General features: G+C 36.1%; 1 protein-coding gene across 2 annotated transcripts in view; it reads right to left on the bottom strand.

The window, feature by feature from the left end:
* Nucleotides 1-592: 592 nt before the first annotated feature.
* LOC134527211 (ribonucleoside-diphosphate reductase subunit M2 B) overlaps nt 593-16,487 on the bottom strand; it is a 230,808-nt gene continuing 214,913 nt past the window's right edge. For both annotated transcript variants that reach the window (XM_063359678.1, XM_063359679.1), the window contains exon 7: nt 593-1,840. In XM_063359678.1, the coding sequence (XP_063215748.1) occupies nt 1,688-1,840 (153 nt within the window). In that variant the 3' untranslated portion in view covers nt 593-1,687. The remainder of the gene's footprint in view (nt 1,841-16,487) is intronic.

The following is a 16,487-nucleotide window of genomic DNA, read 5'->3' as shown; positions in this document are numbered from 1 at the left end:
CTTCCAAACGACTATATATCTGTTTTTATATTTCAATCAATAAAGGTAATAAAGCAGCTGGTTAAATAACCATTCTATAAAGCTGAGAAGTACTAGTTGGACTTGTTTCCCACGCTGTCAGTTGTCATTTGCTGATAAAATTGCCCGTTGTCACATCTGTATGCCAGCGCTTCCGGCCGACCTTGGGCCGTGGCCGGCCAGTGGCATGAAACATGGCTCATTTTGCGTCGTTTCTATTTACGTCGCTGTTTTCAGGAACGTAACCCCGACGTAAACCGAGGACTTACTGTATACCCATTTATTCACGCAATTTTTGAGACATGTTTTCGTACATTATATTGAATTGTATTTATATGAGGGTGACATTAAGGAAAAATTTACACTGTATTTATTTTTAAGTTGTCACACAAAGTATAGGTTTTAAGAAAGCAGTAGAGTTTTGTTCCATGAAATAAAAACTACCCTTACGAGTAGAGTTCAGTTGAAGATACTAGCTCAACTTGAGTTTTAGAGTCTCCAGCATCTCCGCCGAACTCTAAAATAAGTTGGTAGCTTCAAATGTCATGAAAGAACCAGGTTACAAAACAGCAGCAATGAGGCAAAGAATTTATTCAGTTCTAATTTTTTCCCAAAGAATTCAAGCACAAATAAAAAATGCCTACACAGAGGAAAACAATACAGACTAAATCCCAATCAATATCAAGGAACAGTAAGGCTCTAAAATTACATGCAAATTTAAAAGGGGTTTTATGGTTTTATCTGAAAGATAAATACTGATAGTGAAGGTGGGCAACACAAAATTGTCTCCTAATAACCAAATCTAATAATGCACAAAAACAGCACTTGCAGTTTGAACACATGCAGCCAGATTGTGAAATAAAGTAAAGCAATTTTTTTTTGGGGGGAGGGGGGAAAGAGAGAGAGAAACTTAATTCAGAAGACTGAAGACTGCATCAGCACACTTGACGCATGGATAAGTATTTGCTGCAATATCAGGGATGCCACTTGAAGTAACAAATAAGATCACATATTTCCTGGCTAAAGCTTTCCAAAATTGAAGGTGAAAATGTAAAGAAACATTAATAACTAGAATATTACATAGTAAAAAAAAACTGGAATGAAACACAACCTACTTAACACAAAAACTTTGAATAAAATGCATTAATACCAATATTCTCAAAACTATAATAAAACTGTTTTTTTTTTGGTGAAAAACTCAAACTACAATAATATTAACAAATTCCTCTTGTCAAAGCAACACACTAGTCTTTATAAAATAGTGGAACTGGCCAAAAAAAAAAAAAAACCCATTAAAATCATCACAGTACTCAAATACCACAAGGTGAACAGATTCAGAAGAGTGTAAAAGTAGCAGTCAAATCATATGGATCCATAAAAACCTCAATATTTATCAGAATCCTGCCAGACATTAATTCAGAAATCTCAACACAAATCATTTTACTCAATAAAATTTACTTTTTGAAATTTTCCCATTAATTTCCAGACTGTCAATTTTTCTAAATATTTTAGTAACAATGAAAATAAAAACACTTGAGTGTAATTATATCCAATGTATACAATACAATGTCATAACTACATCTTTCCAGAGTCAGGAAGACAATTCCTTACTGCAACAATATTCCCTGGCTGGTTCCATTACAAACACACTGGTCATGGCAGGATGGCCTCAGAAGTCGGCGTCCAGGGTGAACACGTTCTCGTTCTTGCTAGCCATCACACCACACTTCTGGTACTCTCCCACCTTCTTCTCAAAGAAGTTGGTCTTCCCCTCCAGCGAGATGTGTTCCATGAAGTCAAATGGGTTCTCAGAGTTGTAAACCTGCGAGTAAGCAAACCACTGTCTTGAAATTCTTTACATCACCAGTTTTCTAATACAAACACTGGTTCACACAAAATGGTATAGTGTAATATGGTGTAATAGTGATAAATGGACAGTATAATAAGCACAGTAAAACCCCGATTTTACATTACCACTTTTTACGTTTTCCCTTATTTGCACCATTTAATTTTTCCCATTTTAACCTCATTTGATGCAATATGATAAATTCCCATTGCATACCTGCCAACTTTTTGAAACTCCCATCAGTAAAACTTTTAGAATTTATAAAATTTGGCGTAAATCATGTGCGGCAATTACTAAGGACTGGTAACCAATATCAATTTCTCGACTTTCCCATAACCTTATATTCGACCCAACAAAATGTTATGTGAACTACTTTAAAAATATAATTTCTAGTGCTGCTGTAATAATATTTTTTTAAAACTTAGCACAAAAATGAACTACACAAAAAAAATTACACTGAGAATAAACCAAACATGAAGGTGGTTGGACTGATGTGAATGATTCATAAAATTTTATGTGAAAAAAATTATCTGTAGTGATCTGCTTAATTTGTACTGATGATGAAGTGGCCTTCTTTGTTGCTTGCAGGAAAACACTGCTGAAGTTTTGTTAATAACATGGTCCAGACCTCTTGTATTGGAGAACAGATTGACTGGAATGTTTTTTTTTTTAAACCAAGCTAAAGATACGTTCGCATTACGCATTACTGTGTGGTATACTTAAAATGGAAAGCATAACCCTTGATACTCTGCCCATTTCACATCAATCGACACATCTTTGTCCACACCAGCCGAAATGTCATCAATCTGCACATTTGTAAATTGTTTATGGAGTTCATCTATTGACAAAACAACAGTTTCCTCTTTTTTCAGGGGCAAGATAATGGGGAACAATCTCACAAAGAGTAACGCACAGAAGAAAATTGTGCATTTTCAATTCCTTTCAATTGTGCCACTTCTGCAGGTCACTCTGAAAAGGAAACTTATTAATCATGCAATCACATGCAGTAATGAAATATTTCCTTACTAAGCTGTAGAACACATGTTTCTCTTTGCTTTCGAGCACATTTATTAAAATTGTTGTTACTTCCCAATTATTATTGTTGTTGTTCTTATATTTCTTGACGTGTCCTATACCAATTGTGCAAATGTCTGTATGGTCAGATGGACAAAAATAAATAATTAAAATAAATAAATGGAAATCACCGCGAAACTAGTAAAATATATTTAATTACTCATCCATTTTCGCATTGGTGTAAGGTATATAGGTAGGGACCTGAAAAATTCGCGATCGCGACAAACCCGAAAAATAACACGAATTTCTTTATTTCACAGTAGAAACGCGATTTTTAATGTTTTGAGTCAATAACGCGAATTTGTTGTAAACAAATAATTCACAATTCATTTAACGAATTTACGAGCTGGCGATATTTCTTATTGAATACATCGATATTTATCATTTTCTTTGATATACGTGTTCTCTAAGTCGCTGTATCTAAATAAGTTCGACTAATCGATTTTGAGTAAAACATCCACACGCGACGCGAAACGATCGCCATTTCAGATTTCACTTCTTGGGTTTTGACGTGATTGTCGCATACGAGTGATTTATCTAAAGTTTCATGCCGTTATTATAAGTATAAAGATGCCAAAACTTCCAGTCAGTGTACGACAACGAGCCGACGAATTCAAAAGTGCCGGTGTTTATGCGTCAGATGCGTCAACGGTTATGTGTAAATACTGCAACTGCAGAGTGGTATTTGAGAGGAATGATTCCGTTTTAAAACACACAAAAAGTGAAAAACATGTCAACTCTAAAAGATAATGACGTCTGTTGTCGAGAATTTCGGAAGCGTAAATCAACGTAAAATCGTCATTGAACACATGGCAATGAAAACGACAGAGGCATTCGCCAAGGCAAATTTACCGCTGGAAAAATTAGAAGACCCACATTTAAAGTCATGGTTAAATGAGTTCGTTGAAGGTAGGATTTTTCCCCGTTGCATTCAGAGTTAAGCTCTTCTGTTTTTATTAATTCTTGGTCATTAAATAACATATTGTTAGTCCTACAGTACATAGGCCTAACCATGTCGGAGAGTTGGTAAAACTCGCTGTTTTAATAAAAATAATGCCAATGTCCATACACATTGATAAGCTGAAGGCATTATATTTTTTTTTCTTTCACGAGGCAGGGTATAATCAACTCATTCCCCACCCTCCTCCGTTTCTTTTTTTGCATTTTGCAATGTGTGAAAACACCACCTCGATCTGTTCACAACTTACCTGCAATATTAAAAGTTTTTCCTAAAATTATTTCGGCGAATTACTTACCAAATATTTATTATATTTGTGATACACACGTGTTTAGTAAAGTAATATAATGTAACTTAAGCCTATTTAGTAAATATATGGTGGCAAGTTGGTAACTTGTAGGCCTACTTTATTTAGTATTTTTACTGCTTCAAAGTAGACAAAACTCAAAGTACAAAAATATGACATCGCAATTTCTTTACAAAAAGTGTGTGAATTAATTTCCTTGGTGTTAATAGGCCACTCTACTGTGGTATTAGAGTAAATAGGCCCAACTTACTTTTTCTGTAGCATTTTAGGTTAGGTTACTTTTTTTTACCCCACAAACATTGACACAAACTTATTTGGTTTCTTTGAATGCAGAATGAATGTAAAAATAAATCCTAATGCAATAAAATGATTTAGCATCGTAGGTCTAGGCCTACCCTTTTACTAGCCTTTCCATTTTTAAAGTGCTCTATGACAAAATTCCTTTAGTGAAATTTCTGGTATTCAGTAAGTATTACTTTGTTAAATGATGATTTAAATTTGTTATTTTCTATGCAATTGTGTGTTATCAGTAGAGACACGGAAATTTCGCGAATCGCGATATCGCGAAATAACACCGCAATTTACCTTAATTCGCGACAAAACACCGAAATCACACAGCATCGAGAAATAAAACTGATATTAATATTTTGAGTATTTTGTGCTAAGATAATAATTAGAATCTGGCTAATGAATTAGACCACCCATGCAAGACATCGCGAAAAACAAGTAAACACGACGTTGACGGCACATCGCCATTTTTCTAAGTTCCAACATGGCCGCTTTGTAGTAGTGAAAGTAAATAATGATTTACAGTATTCCCGTCACGTAATCATGACAATTTGAAACGAAAGCAGTGCAGTAACTACATTCATAAACAAATTAAAAAAGAGAAAAACGTACCTGAGCATCAACACAAAGTTAATAAAAAATACCGGCGATGTTTTCAAAACAATTTAGCTGCCATGATTTTCAACCCACTTCTTTGCTGCAAACTGTCGCCTTACAGCTGTATTTACACATTAATCTTGTAGAGAAATATAAATTTTTAATTCTTCCTTTCATGTTGAACGGTTAACAACCTCGTGCTTTCAACTACGTTTGACTGGCTTGGCAACCTACTCGTAAACATGAACACATGGCACTACGCCGATTGATAAGCAAAATCAGTGACCTTTAACTGCCGTAACTACACTTCACAGCAAATGCAATACGACCGCAGAGCAAATGAATACGGCATCAACGGGACAAAGAAAAGCAGCAAGAAATATTACAAGAATACTAAGTTGAGACATGCCAAGGCACCGGGTGAAGCGGCACCGGGCCGTGCCGAGGCAGCGCGCTAGGCGGCACCGGGCCGTGCCGAGGCAGCGCGCTAGGCGGCACCGGGCCGTGCCGAGGCAGCGCGCTAGGCGACACCGGGCCGTGCCGAGCTGTTTCAAGCCTACAATTTTTATTTGCCAACAGTATTGACTTTAGAGTGCAGTATAAGCCGTGCCACTATTATTTAGCCAAGCAAAACTTGCCTATCTGCCATCCTTTTGTTTGTAATGTGTACAGTGTCAGAAGAATGCCTGAAATAATCAGTTTATTTTAATAAGAACTACGTGATATAATAGCTAGGGCATCATGCCAAAGCCTAAGGTAACGCCTCAGGTCAGGGCTGCCCAGTTTAAATGTGATGGATTTTATGTCACAGACAACATTCTTATGTGCAAGTTTTGCAACTGCAGGCTAGAGCATGAAAGGATGGATACTTTAAAGAAACACCTTGAAAGTGATCGCCACAAGAAGCTGAAACTTGGAAGTTTATGCAAACGGCAGCTATCACTTCAAGAAACACAAGAAATCGCAAAAAAAGCCAAAACTGACAAGGAATTGTTTGTGAGAAGCATGACAGAAGCATTTGTTTCTGCAAGCATTCCACTGGAGAAACTTCACCATCCCAGTTTACGAACTTGGATTGCTAGTAATGTGTCTGGAGGTGGAGATTTGCCTAGTGCTGACACCTTGCGAAGAAAGTATGTCCCATTAATTGGTGAGAAAATGAAAAAGGAAATTAAGGAAAATGTTAAAGATGAAGACTTAATCATATTGTGCGATGTAACTACAGACAAAGGAGGGAATTGTGTTTTTAATATTCTCTTCAAGCCACTCAAATCCTCTTCAGTTAATAATGTGCACTTGGCAGCTTCAGTGATTTTGGACACTGCCAATTCAACAACATGTACTCAGGCCATACTTGAAACCTTAAATACATATGAAGTGAAGTTTGAGAACTGCATTGCGATTGTTACAGACTCGGCTGCGTACATGAACAAATGTGCAAATACCCTTGTTGGAGTTATTGGTGAACATTTGATACATATTCAGTGCTGGGCGCACAAAATTAATCTGGTAGGCAGTACTTGGCAACGTACTCTTAGTGAGTTAAACAGTTTTGTAGTGAATGTCAAAAGTGCTTTTTTGAACACAAGAAAAAGGAAACATGCTTATCTGTCGTTCCTTAGGCAGAAGCATGAAGATCGTAAGGAAGTCAAGCAATTTCCAATGCCAGTACCGACACGTTGGAACTCGTGGTTCAAGGCAGTTGTTTACATTGATCAATATCTAGATGACATAGTTGAATTTATGAATGAAGTTTCTGACTGTATCAATGCAGGGGTGAATTTCATGAATGACATGTCTAAAGATCAACTTCAGGAAGTCAGAATACAAGCTTGTTTCGTCAGTGAAAATTGCCCAAAATTGGTTGCCTTAGTAAAATTATTGGAAGGTAACTCTTTCCCAACATCCCATCTTCTCCATCTCAAATTGGAGGATATCTGCACCAAGCTGGAGATGCTCAAGGAAGGAATATTCTCACCTGCTTTAAAGCAAAAACTTTCAGTTCTTCGAACTGTAAAACAGGCTGAAGTAACAGCTAAATTGAAAACAGCTGCTCAACAAAGCGAAACTAAGCTCAAAACATTGATGTCCACAGATCCTGCCAGAAATATTTTCAAAGCATGCAGTGAACTATTAAATCCAAGGCACCTCACAGTTCGATCCATGAACGAAAAGGACATAGAAAATTTAATGTTTAAATTGCCAGCTTTCAAAGAACCACGTTTGCAAACACCAAGTATTATTGAAGGTTTGACAGTCCTGAAAAGGGTAGTTTCAGAACAGTTACGAGACGCACACACACAGACTGTTGATCTGTGTCAAATTCTTTGTTCACTTAAAGCAGAATATCCTGAATTTGCAACATTTGCTTTAAAATTACTATGGTTGCCTCCAACCAATGTTGATTCAGAGAGGTCTTTTTCTACATATGCTTGCATAGTTAGCGACAGAAGAAGAAATCTCAAACCAGAAAATGCTGAAGTCTATACAATGGTGTCTTTCAACTAAACATTGTTATTTTACATTGAAATTATTGCTTTCCAATTGGGACATTTGAAACTGTATTTATTAATTAACAATTACAAAGACATATGCTTAATATTAAGCAATGCCCTGCAGCTGTAAACCAGCCTATTAAAGTTTGTTTTTTTTAATCTAGGTGTCATGTAAAGTGAAATGCTCAAATATGTGTAGTTTATTTGTACAGGAATCTTACTTTTTTATGTTTGTTAGTAAAATTCCATATGTATAGTTAATACATTCTTTTAAAATTTGTGGTGTCGTTTGAATATGTAGTTCATAAAACCATTCTCAAAAGTTAAACATGAAAAACCAAAACAGCGAAATAAAACCGAAATTTGATTTTTTCAAAACGAAATTTAAGGAAAAATAAAACCACTTTTACGGGACTCTAGTTATCAGCATATGTATTCAAAAGTAAAAATAGTTAACACTTGTTTAATCAAATAATCAGACATACTTCAGAATACTTAGAATACTTCATTTGAAACATCCACGATGTCAAATTAAAAATAAATTTTAAATAAAATAACCTCGCTTTTATATCACAAATTTTGGGGAAAATAACACCACTTTTGAGAAAAAATAACCCCACTTTTTTCATGTCTCTATATATAGGAAATATAAAAGAACAGAAAAATTAAAACTTGTCGGAATACTGCTACGCAATTATTTACCACTTGCTACGTTCCACCATGTTTGGAAACTACAGTCAAACTTCTCTGAAGCGACCCCTCACGGTTCCCAGGAATAGGGTCGTAATAATGCTAGACGGCTTCGCTTTAAACCCACTTCAACCTTCATGACAAGTCCTTCGCCCTACAGGCCACCTCTAAAGAAAAGATGTCAAAAGACAGTTTATTTTTACTGGTTAGTTTACATGTACGTTTTCTGCTTGCCGTAGTTAAATACACTAGAACCCCGATGTCACGAACCCCGGATTTAACGAAGCAGTGATATAAGCAGTAGACATCTGCGAATTGTGATTTTTCAGTTCGAATCGAATTCGAATCGAATTTCAAAAAAATTCACGAGTTTCGAATTTTTTTCGAATCGAATTTGGGAATATTTATTAAAATAACATAGATCATAAAAAATTTCTAACATACCTCCTTTGAAAAACTTGTCTCATAATTCACAGTTTAAATAAAGTAACTAAAATTAAAGTGAGACTATTTTGAAGAAGCACAACCATATTCTCAAAAATTAAAAAAAAAAATTAAAAATTATATGTCTATAAATCACTTCGCAAATCATTTCAAATCGTCATGGAGAAAGGTGAGTTCATCGACATGGCGCGGCAACAACATTTCTCTGCGGCTGGTATAACTATGTTGCCTACTGTAGAGAAAACTCTCTTCACTTGCCACCTTATATAGCATGTTTGACTTTCAAGGATAAAAATATTAATAAAAATATCACAGCATAAGGAAGTGGTACAAAAGAAGAAAAAAATATTGGTTGTCTGTAAAGTCGGTTTACGGACGATAGTTTAACGTGACGTCATAACGAAACATTGATGAAATGATTGCATACTTTTATGGATAAAATTTAATAATTTTTATTGAATTATCATTACTTTGTACGGATACAAAGAAGAAATGAAATTAAATCTACAATTTAATTGATGAATTTACTTTTATTTGTACTCATTAATTAAAATATGTTTATTACTTTAACGAAGAGATTATTTTAACTAAAACTTTTATACATGTTTGCTATTTAACTTCTTCCAATCTGTGTTATTCTGTTAAGGATAGGACGATGATAGGAAAAGTAGGAAATGAATGGGAGTGTTTCAAGTTTAATCGATGGTTGTTCCAATCGAGTGGAAGAGAGATAGATGCGGCGCAATCGTACAATGAGCGTAACGGGACACATGGTAACGGGAATGTGCGAAACGGGACACTTTTTCGTGCGTGCAGCCGGCGTTCATCGATTTATTAGATGTTATCACGTCAAAAAAATAAATAAAAAATTTACCTTTTTTATCGCGTAAGCATTGCACATTTTATTCTAAAATCAAGTTTATAATTAGGGGTGAGACCGTGGGTTCACTCTTAGCTGAGTTTTGAAATAAAGAAACACCGTCGTATCACTGCGCCGCGTCAGCAAGTGATAGGCTGAATTCTTCTTGCGCGCCAAGCACTAGTTGCAACACACACACTTCAGTACAGTTGGTGCTAATAAAACAACGGCGAAGTAATATAACAGGAAGCACCGTAGCACTTTGTTCAGCGTAGGTGGTTCATTTGCGAATAAAAAACTATGCACTTTACGCCTAAAAGCCATCTTCACAAAATCATCACAAGTTTTGATAACAGGATACTCAAGTTTCCTTTTCTTCCCGGGAGTTGTTAATGTCCCAGTGTCCTGTAATTCTTTCCTTGCACGAAGCACACTGCTCTTCGAAACACTCTCAAATTCCGCAGTTAAACTCACGATATCGTTCACACGACAATTCGAATATTTGTCTAAAAATGTTTTAAAAACATTCAACACAATAGTTTTCTGTGCACTTTTCAAAGGCTTTCCCATTCTGCCCTTTACAAAACCTTGTCCGGCGTCAGCCATAACAAACCGTGCGCGCACGAATCCGAAATACAACTATTGCGCTGGGTATCAACTGTAGACTGTATACACAGCGTCTGCTAACATAATTGTAAGTAAATACTTGCTGACACATTAAACTGTATTGGATATTAATGGTGAAACGCTATAATGCTATACAGTGAAACCCTGATTATCCGTTTTCCAATGGACCATGAGTAAAAAACGGATAATCCAGGAAATCCTACAATGTGGGAACACACTCTAAAGTTACCAAATGCACAATGTATGTACTATTGCAAAAACTTTCAGTGAATCAGTTAGGTATTTCCATAAACTGACACCAGCAGCACACTGTATATACACTATCAATATTGGAAAATTATACGCAAAACCCCTTATTTGCACATTTCATGGGGACAAAGTAAAAAAGTGTAAAAAGCGGGAAAGTGTAAATAAAGGTAAAAGTAAGAAATACGTTAAAGTTAATTAAAATACAGTCGCATCCTGCAGCGTTCATAACAAATGCGGGCTACATTACACATACCAGGGTGTCTACAGATATCTGGCAAAACAATTTCAGGACTTTTTCAGGACCTTAGTGACCACTAAACGTAATTTTTTGCATAAAACTGTACGCGGCAATTTTTGTTTAAATTACATCATATGAGGATGTCGGCAAATATCTGTTACACAACACAAGAAAACAAAATGGCTAATGGTTTAAAATAACTTACATAATACTGCTAGCAGAAATAAAGTAAAGTAAAACATTACCTACTTACTCATAACATAAGATTTCAATTTTCTTAGTTCACTAGTCCCAAATCTTCATTACCTAGCATTTTTTACATTAGTCTTGCACATTTATTTACACTTTTGAATGAGGAGTTTGAATATTATACAAAGTGGCTTTTCTATAAGGTATACAGTCTCATCATAAATTTGTGATGTTTCCTTTTTCAGATATTATGGATTACATTGTTTTCTTCAGATGGAGTATCTTTTTCTCAAGATTCTTTACTTCTTCTGTTGTGTGCTCCAGTAATCACTTCTTACACATTTCTAACTCCTTCACCTCACTTCGTTTTCTTTTCCTTTCTTCTTCTTCACTGTTTTTTTCCTTCCGTTTTTCTTCAAGTGCTTCTTGTCGCTTTGCAGAAGAGTTTCTCACAGCCAAAATCATCTTCTTAGAAATTGGAACCCTTGCAACATTTTCAGCAGCAGTAACAGCTCCATAAATGCTCCGCATTGCAATGAGAGAGTGTTCTTCTAAGTTCTCAACCAAGCATTCTTTGTTCACAGAGAACCCTCTCTCTACAGCAGCATTTCCATGATACATCACAAGAATTTTTTGGATGAATGTTACAAACTTTTTGTTTTCTATTTTGCACTCAGAAAGCAGATTCAATAGAAAAGCATCCAGTCGGTCAGTTTTCCTGTCAAATTTTCTTACTGCAGCCTGAACTTGTGGATTCTCACAAAATGCTAAGTAGTCTCTTTTGACACAATCTGCATCTGAAGGAACAATTTGTTGTTTATCTACAAATGCTTCCAAAGCAACATTTATCCTTACACTTCTCAAATGCTCACTAGTCAGTACAGTTGGAGATAAGCAAGATGCTCCTTTAACAATTTTGAACTTCAATGGACACTTCGTACATAATTTGCCAAACAAATGTTGCAAAAATTTCTTACATTCAATTTTGAACTTAACTGACTCAATTTCCTTCAACTGTTTTAAAGCAGATTTTGCACCAAATCCTACATCAATATGCTCTATAGGCTTTACATTGGCCTGGTCCCTTGGGTCAATGGCAATCAGTTTGGTTCCACTACGGTTGTCAGAAAGAACTGATTTCTTCAGAAATCGGTTTGCTATTTCATTTAGCAATGAGTATAAGTCTTCATATAAAAATGGTAGCAGTGGATTGTTGGACTGAAATGTGGTCAGAAAATGTTCCAACAGCAAAGCAACAGACAACAAAAATTCCATTTTGGCCAACAAACACGAATCAGTCAAAGCAGATTTCACTTTTGTGAAATTTTGTGTGTTTGGAGGATGTTTCTCAACAGTAGAGACATATTTCCTGAGGAATGGTAATATTTCAATTGCCCTCTTTAAAACAACTGAATTTTCAACCCACCGAATTTGACAAAATTTCAGCGGAAAGACGGAAGAAGTAGTAATACGAGTGTACTCTGCCCATCGAGATGGAAAGTTTTTGAACAAGTAGTAGATCTCTCTGAGGAACTCGTGAATTTTCCAGCCCACCTCTTTGTGAGCTGTCTTGTACACTCCCTGTACAATGTGTAAGGAGCAGGTTCCAACATCAAAAATCTGACTTCCACCATTTTCACTTTGAAAAAACCTCTCCTGCAAATCTCTGAGAAACTAAGTTGACATTTGGTCCATCCAGAGAAATCTGAATTATGTTCTGCAGGGACAATTTCAAATTTGTAATTCCCGTAACAAAAGCTGAAATAAGGTCTTCTGCTGTTGATTTGCCTAAAAACACTGATGTTAAATAACGTGTGGATATGTCGCTACTATTGGCCTCCCAGAAGCGTACTACAATATCCATCTGGCCTTTATGTGCTACAGTGTTCAGACTCTCGTCAAAGGAGACAGCAAAAAATGGGCAAGATTCGACATCCTCAGCTAAACTTTCTTGAAAAAATGGACCTAGACCATATGTTATAACATAAGACAACTTGTCTTTGTGCATCTTAAATTTCTGTGCAATTGCACTGTCGGGAAACATCACACTAAATAAATCACTTGTAGTGCCAGCACTTCTAGCAGAATTGTGGCACACAACTTTGTTAAGTGCCCAAATAATTTCTGCTGTGGTCACTTCATCTCTTAGCATGTACCTTTGAATGTTACTAGCAAATTTGGGGCCTGTTGTATCACTACTAGAGGAGCCTGCAATTATAATTTCAACTGGGTTCGCTTCATGTGTAGGCCTATTTGCTGAAACAGAATCACTAAGCTGGATTTCGTGTTTGTGCACTTTTGAATTACTTGAATCAGATGCATCAAGCCCACAACATGAAGGTTTAGGCCTAGTATCTTTCACATCACTACAAATATTTGACTTAAGCTTATCCCTACTAGTTATTAGGGATTGTTTGCCTGAACTCAAGTCATTCACTAACTGAAGATGACGTTTACCCTTTTCATGTGTCTTAACTGAGTTGACACCTCCATGACCAATATCAAAGCTTGTTCTGCAGATGCAGCAAAATGCTCTATTTGTATCAGTTTCATCGCGTCTCAGCCACAACTTCCAGGTGCCTGCATATGGCAGTTCATACCAGCTGTCTCGAAAACTACATTTACCTGGCATTTTTATAATCACAATTTAACCACTACACACAGAAACACCCACGAGACATTTCATAATACACACAATATGCAAGACATTTTCAATACAAATGCTTGATTAATGCTAATTTGGCGGGAATTTACTTGTGTTTATATTATAGAAAATTTCTTAATAAAATAGATTTAATTATCCTAAACGTGTATGATGAAAGAGGGAAAATATATTTTCGTAGCACACACACATGCATATAGGCCTATATATAATTATAAATACTGAAATATCACTACAAATTCGTTTGTGAAATACAAGGTAAATTTAATGTGTAAAACTGAAATAAAAGGGGTATAACTCGGAAAATTATGCCATTGGTTGATGTATGGTCACGTCACGTTTCGTGAAATAAAAAAAAAATGTTTGTTTACAAGTTTAAAACTCACGGAGTTTAAACGCTTGCTTCCACTTTCGCATAAATAATTACCATAATAAAGAGTAAATAAACGTTAACAATGTCAACAAACGTAACTTACCTAGCCAGATTGTAATTTCTGCCACCAACAATAATAATAAAGCAGAGGCCAAATGTGTTAATCATAACGTTGTATGTACATCCTTTCATAATAAATTATTCGTCGTGATTTGATTTGTAACACCTACAGCACTAAAATACACAGATTGTTTTTGGAATATGTCTCAAGTTTAGTCCTAAAGCCAAATACCGCACTGGCACATCACTGAAGTTTCTTAACACAAACGGAAAACTGCTTTGTTTCTGCATATGCTGTTTCGAATAGTTGTACACGCTTAGTTCTGGCTAACTTTACAAACAAAAAACCTAACTTCGCTCATTAAAAGTATTTTAGTATCACAGTTTAAAATACAGCTTTCAGGTACACGGAGACAATCAATTATGTGTTTAATATTTCCCACACGGATGAACAGCCATGTACTATGCCATCTTGTAACAGCAAAGGCCAGTGCACAAAGTGGAACAGCCAAGAAAGTCGAAGAGCCAATTGAAATTGTTCATGTTAACCAACAGCAAAAAGTCACTTTCTGAGTATTACCCAACGGTATTACCCCACATAAATGCTACTACAAATACAATGTATAGTTGGTAGACCTGTACATTAAATTTGTCTGTCCGTACGGGACATAAACAAAAACAATTTTTAAAAAAAGGCTGTTTTATTAAAATTTCGTGACTTTCATGACCAATCCCTCAATTTCGTGACTTTTTCGTGACTTTCGGGGCTTTCTGGACCTGTAGACACCCTGACATACGCATTGCACCACAGTAAAAATTTTTTAAATAAAAGGGTCGCAAATTGGAAATTTACCAACAATAGCGCGCCGTGCGCGGAGAAAGGTCATCGTACTCAATCAGCTGTTATGGCACGGCGTAGCCGCCGGCTGGCTCTCTCTGTTGTCTGAGCTGCGCATGCGCAGTATAACTCACTCAACGCTCCGCCCAGACTCGTGACGTTCCATCAGCAGCCAGCCAATAGATGTGAGCTTAGCGGAAAAAAATATAAGCTCCACCTCCCGTGTACCAGTTTTGTCCAGTTCTAATACCAGTTTATTGGTATACGCACCAGTTTTCTCGCTGCCGTGACGTGTTCAAGTTTACGTTCATCTTGATGTCTTGATACCAATAATTAATTATTTACGATCCCCAGAAATAAATGGATAGTTTAAAAAATATGCGTTAACTGTACAATACTTCCGAAATTATAAAAGACGTTTAAAACAGTTACCAGGACTCCGCTCATTTTATCTAGTGAGGTTTATGTCTCGTACCAGTATTTCGGCTAAGTTGTGACATAAATATAGTAACAGAACGTTTATACGTTCGTGAGTTTACGTTTTTCCCGAGTACATTTTAGATTGCCTCCTGCTATAATTACTCTGACTTATACACGCCTAGGCTTAAATTATTATATGTTTAGAAATAAAAGCAACTTTTCATGTTATAAAACATGTTTATTTTGCGATTTAAAATGTTCACTGCCGACTATAAAAGTTACGTTTTTCACAATGTTTTTAGGCCTACTATCGTTGTTACGTGATGTAAATAGCGGGATGGATTAGATTTTTGAGACGTAATTCGCGTGAAAGTATTGTATTGGATTAAATGGGAACCAAACGGGACCTGAAGAATATAGTGCAAATAACGGGAAAACGTAAATAACGGTAACGTAAATAAGGGGTTTCACTACTTCCTTAATTTTTTTAAATGAACAAAATGTGCCATCCACTGGGATGTTTGATGCCCAAACTTGCTGGAACCAAGAAAACAAAACTATCTCAAGCTCACTGTATTTCGACTGTCTTACCATTTTCCGTTTTTTTGAAAACTGGCCGAACTGACTTGCTTGTTTCCGAATCTCATTTCTTCTAGCGAAGATAGAATTAAGAGTCGATGGAGGAATACCATAGCGCTTTGCCAAATCAACCCGTTTTTCGTCTGGATTTTTTTCAACGGCATTTATAATTTCTAAACGCTCTTTAATGGTTTTAACCTCTTTTCAATGAACCTTTACAAATTTCACACGTGCATTAGAGTTAAATGCATAAAGCTAATTTACCGTACACAAAGAAAATCTCGCGCATATACGGCCGGCCACGGAAACGCTAGGATGAACAATTTCGTCTATGTTTCTCGCAGGATTTCACTGTCGCTAAATAGATACGTGTTTACGTTGGGCTAGTATGTACATTATATCGACCACGGTTATATTGTTGTGTCGATTATCGCACAAAGCAAGAACTATCGTGCGAGCGTTAGCTTTCGTCTGTTGTTTTATCGAAGTTGGTGAACCTATTAGCAACAGCGTCATGCTCACTTTATTCGTTTTCTTTTAGTAATGGCCGCCATATGTAAATATTGGTATTGCATGTCGTGTAGACACGCGTAAACTGGAATATTTCTCGGGAATTTGAACGTGAAATCGGTACAAAGCCTGTAAAGTTCAACACGTTAAACCGGGTTAAAAAATA

The sequence above is a fragment of the Bacillus rossius genome, chromosome 1, assembly GCF_032445375.1.
Source record: "Bacillus rossius redtenbacheri isolate Brsri chromosome 1, Brsri_v3, whole genome shotgun sequence".
NCBI classification, from domain to species: domain Eukaryota; kingdom Metazoa; phylum Arthropoda; class Insecta; order Phasmatodea; family Bacillidae; genus Bacillus; species Bacillus rossius.
The sequence above is the reverse complement of the archived record's forward strand: the minus strand, read 5'-3'. Positions and strand labels throughout refer to the sequence as shown.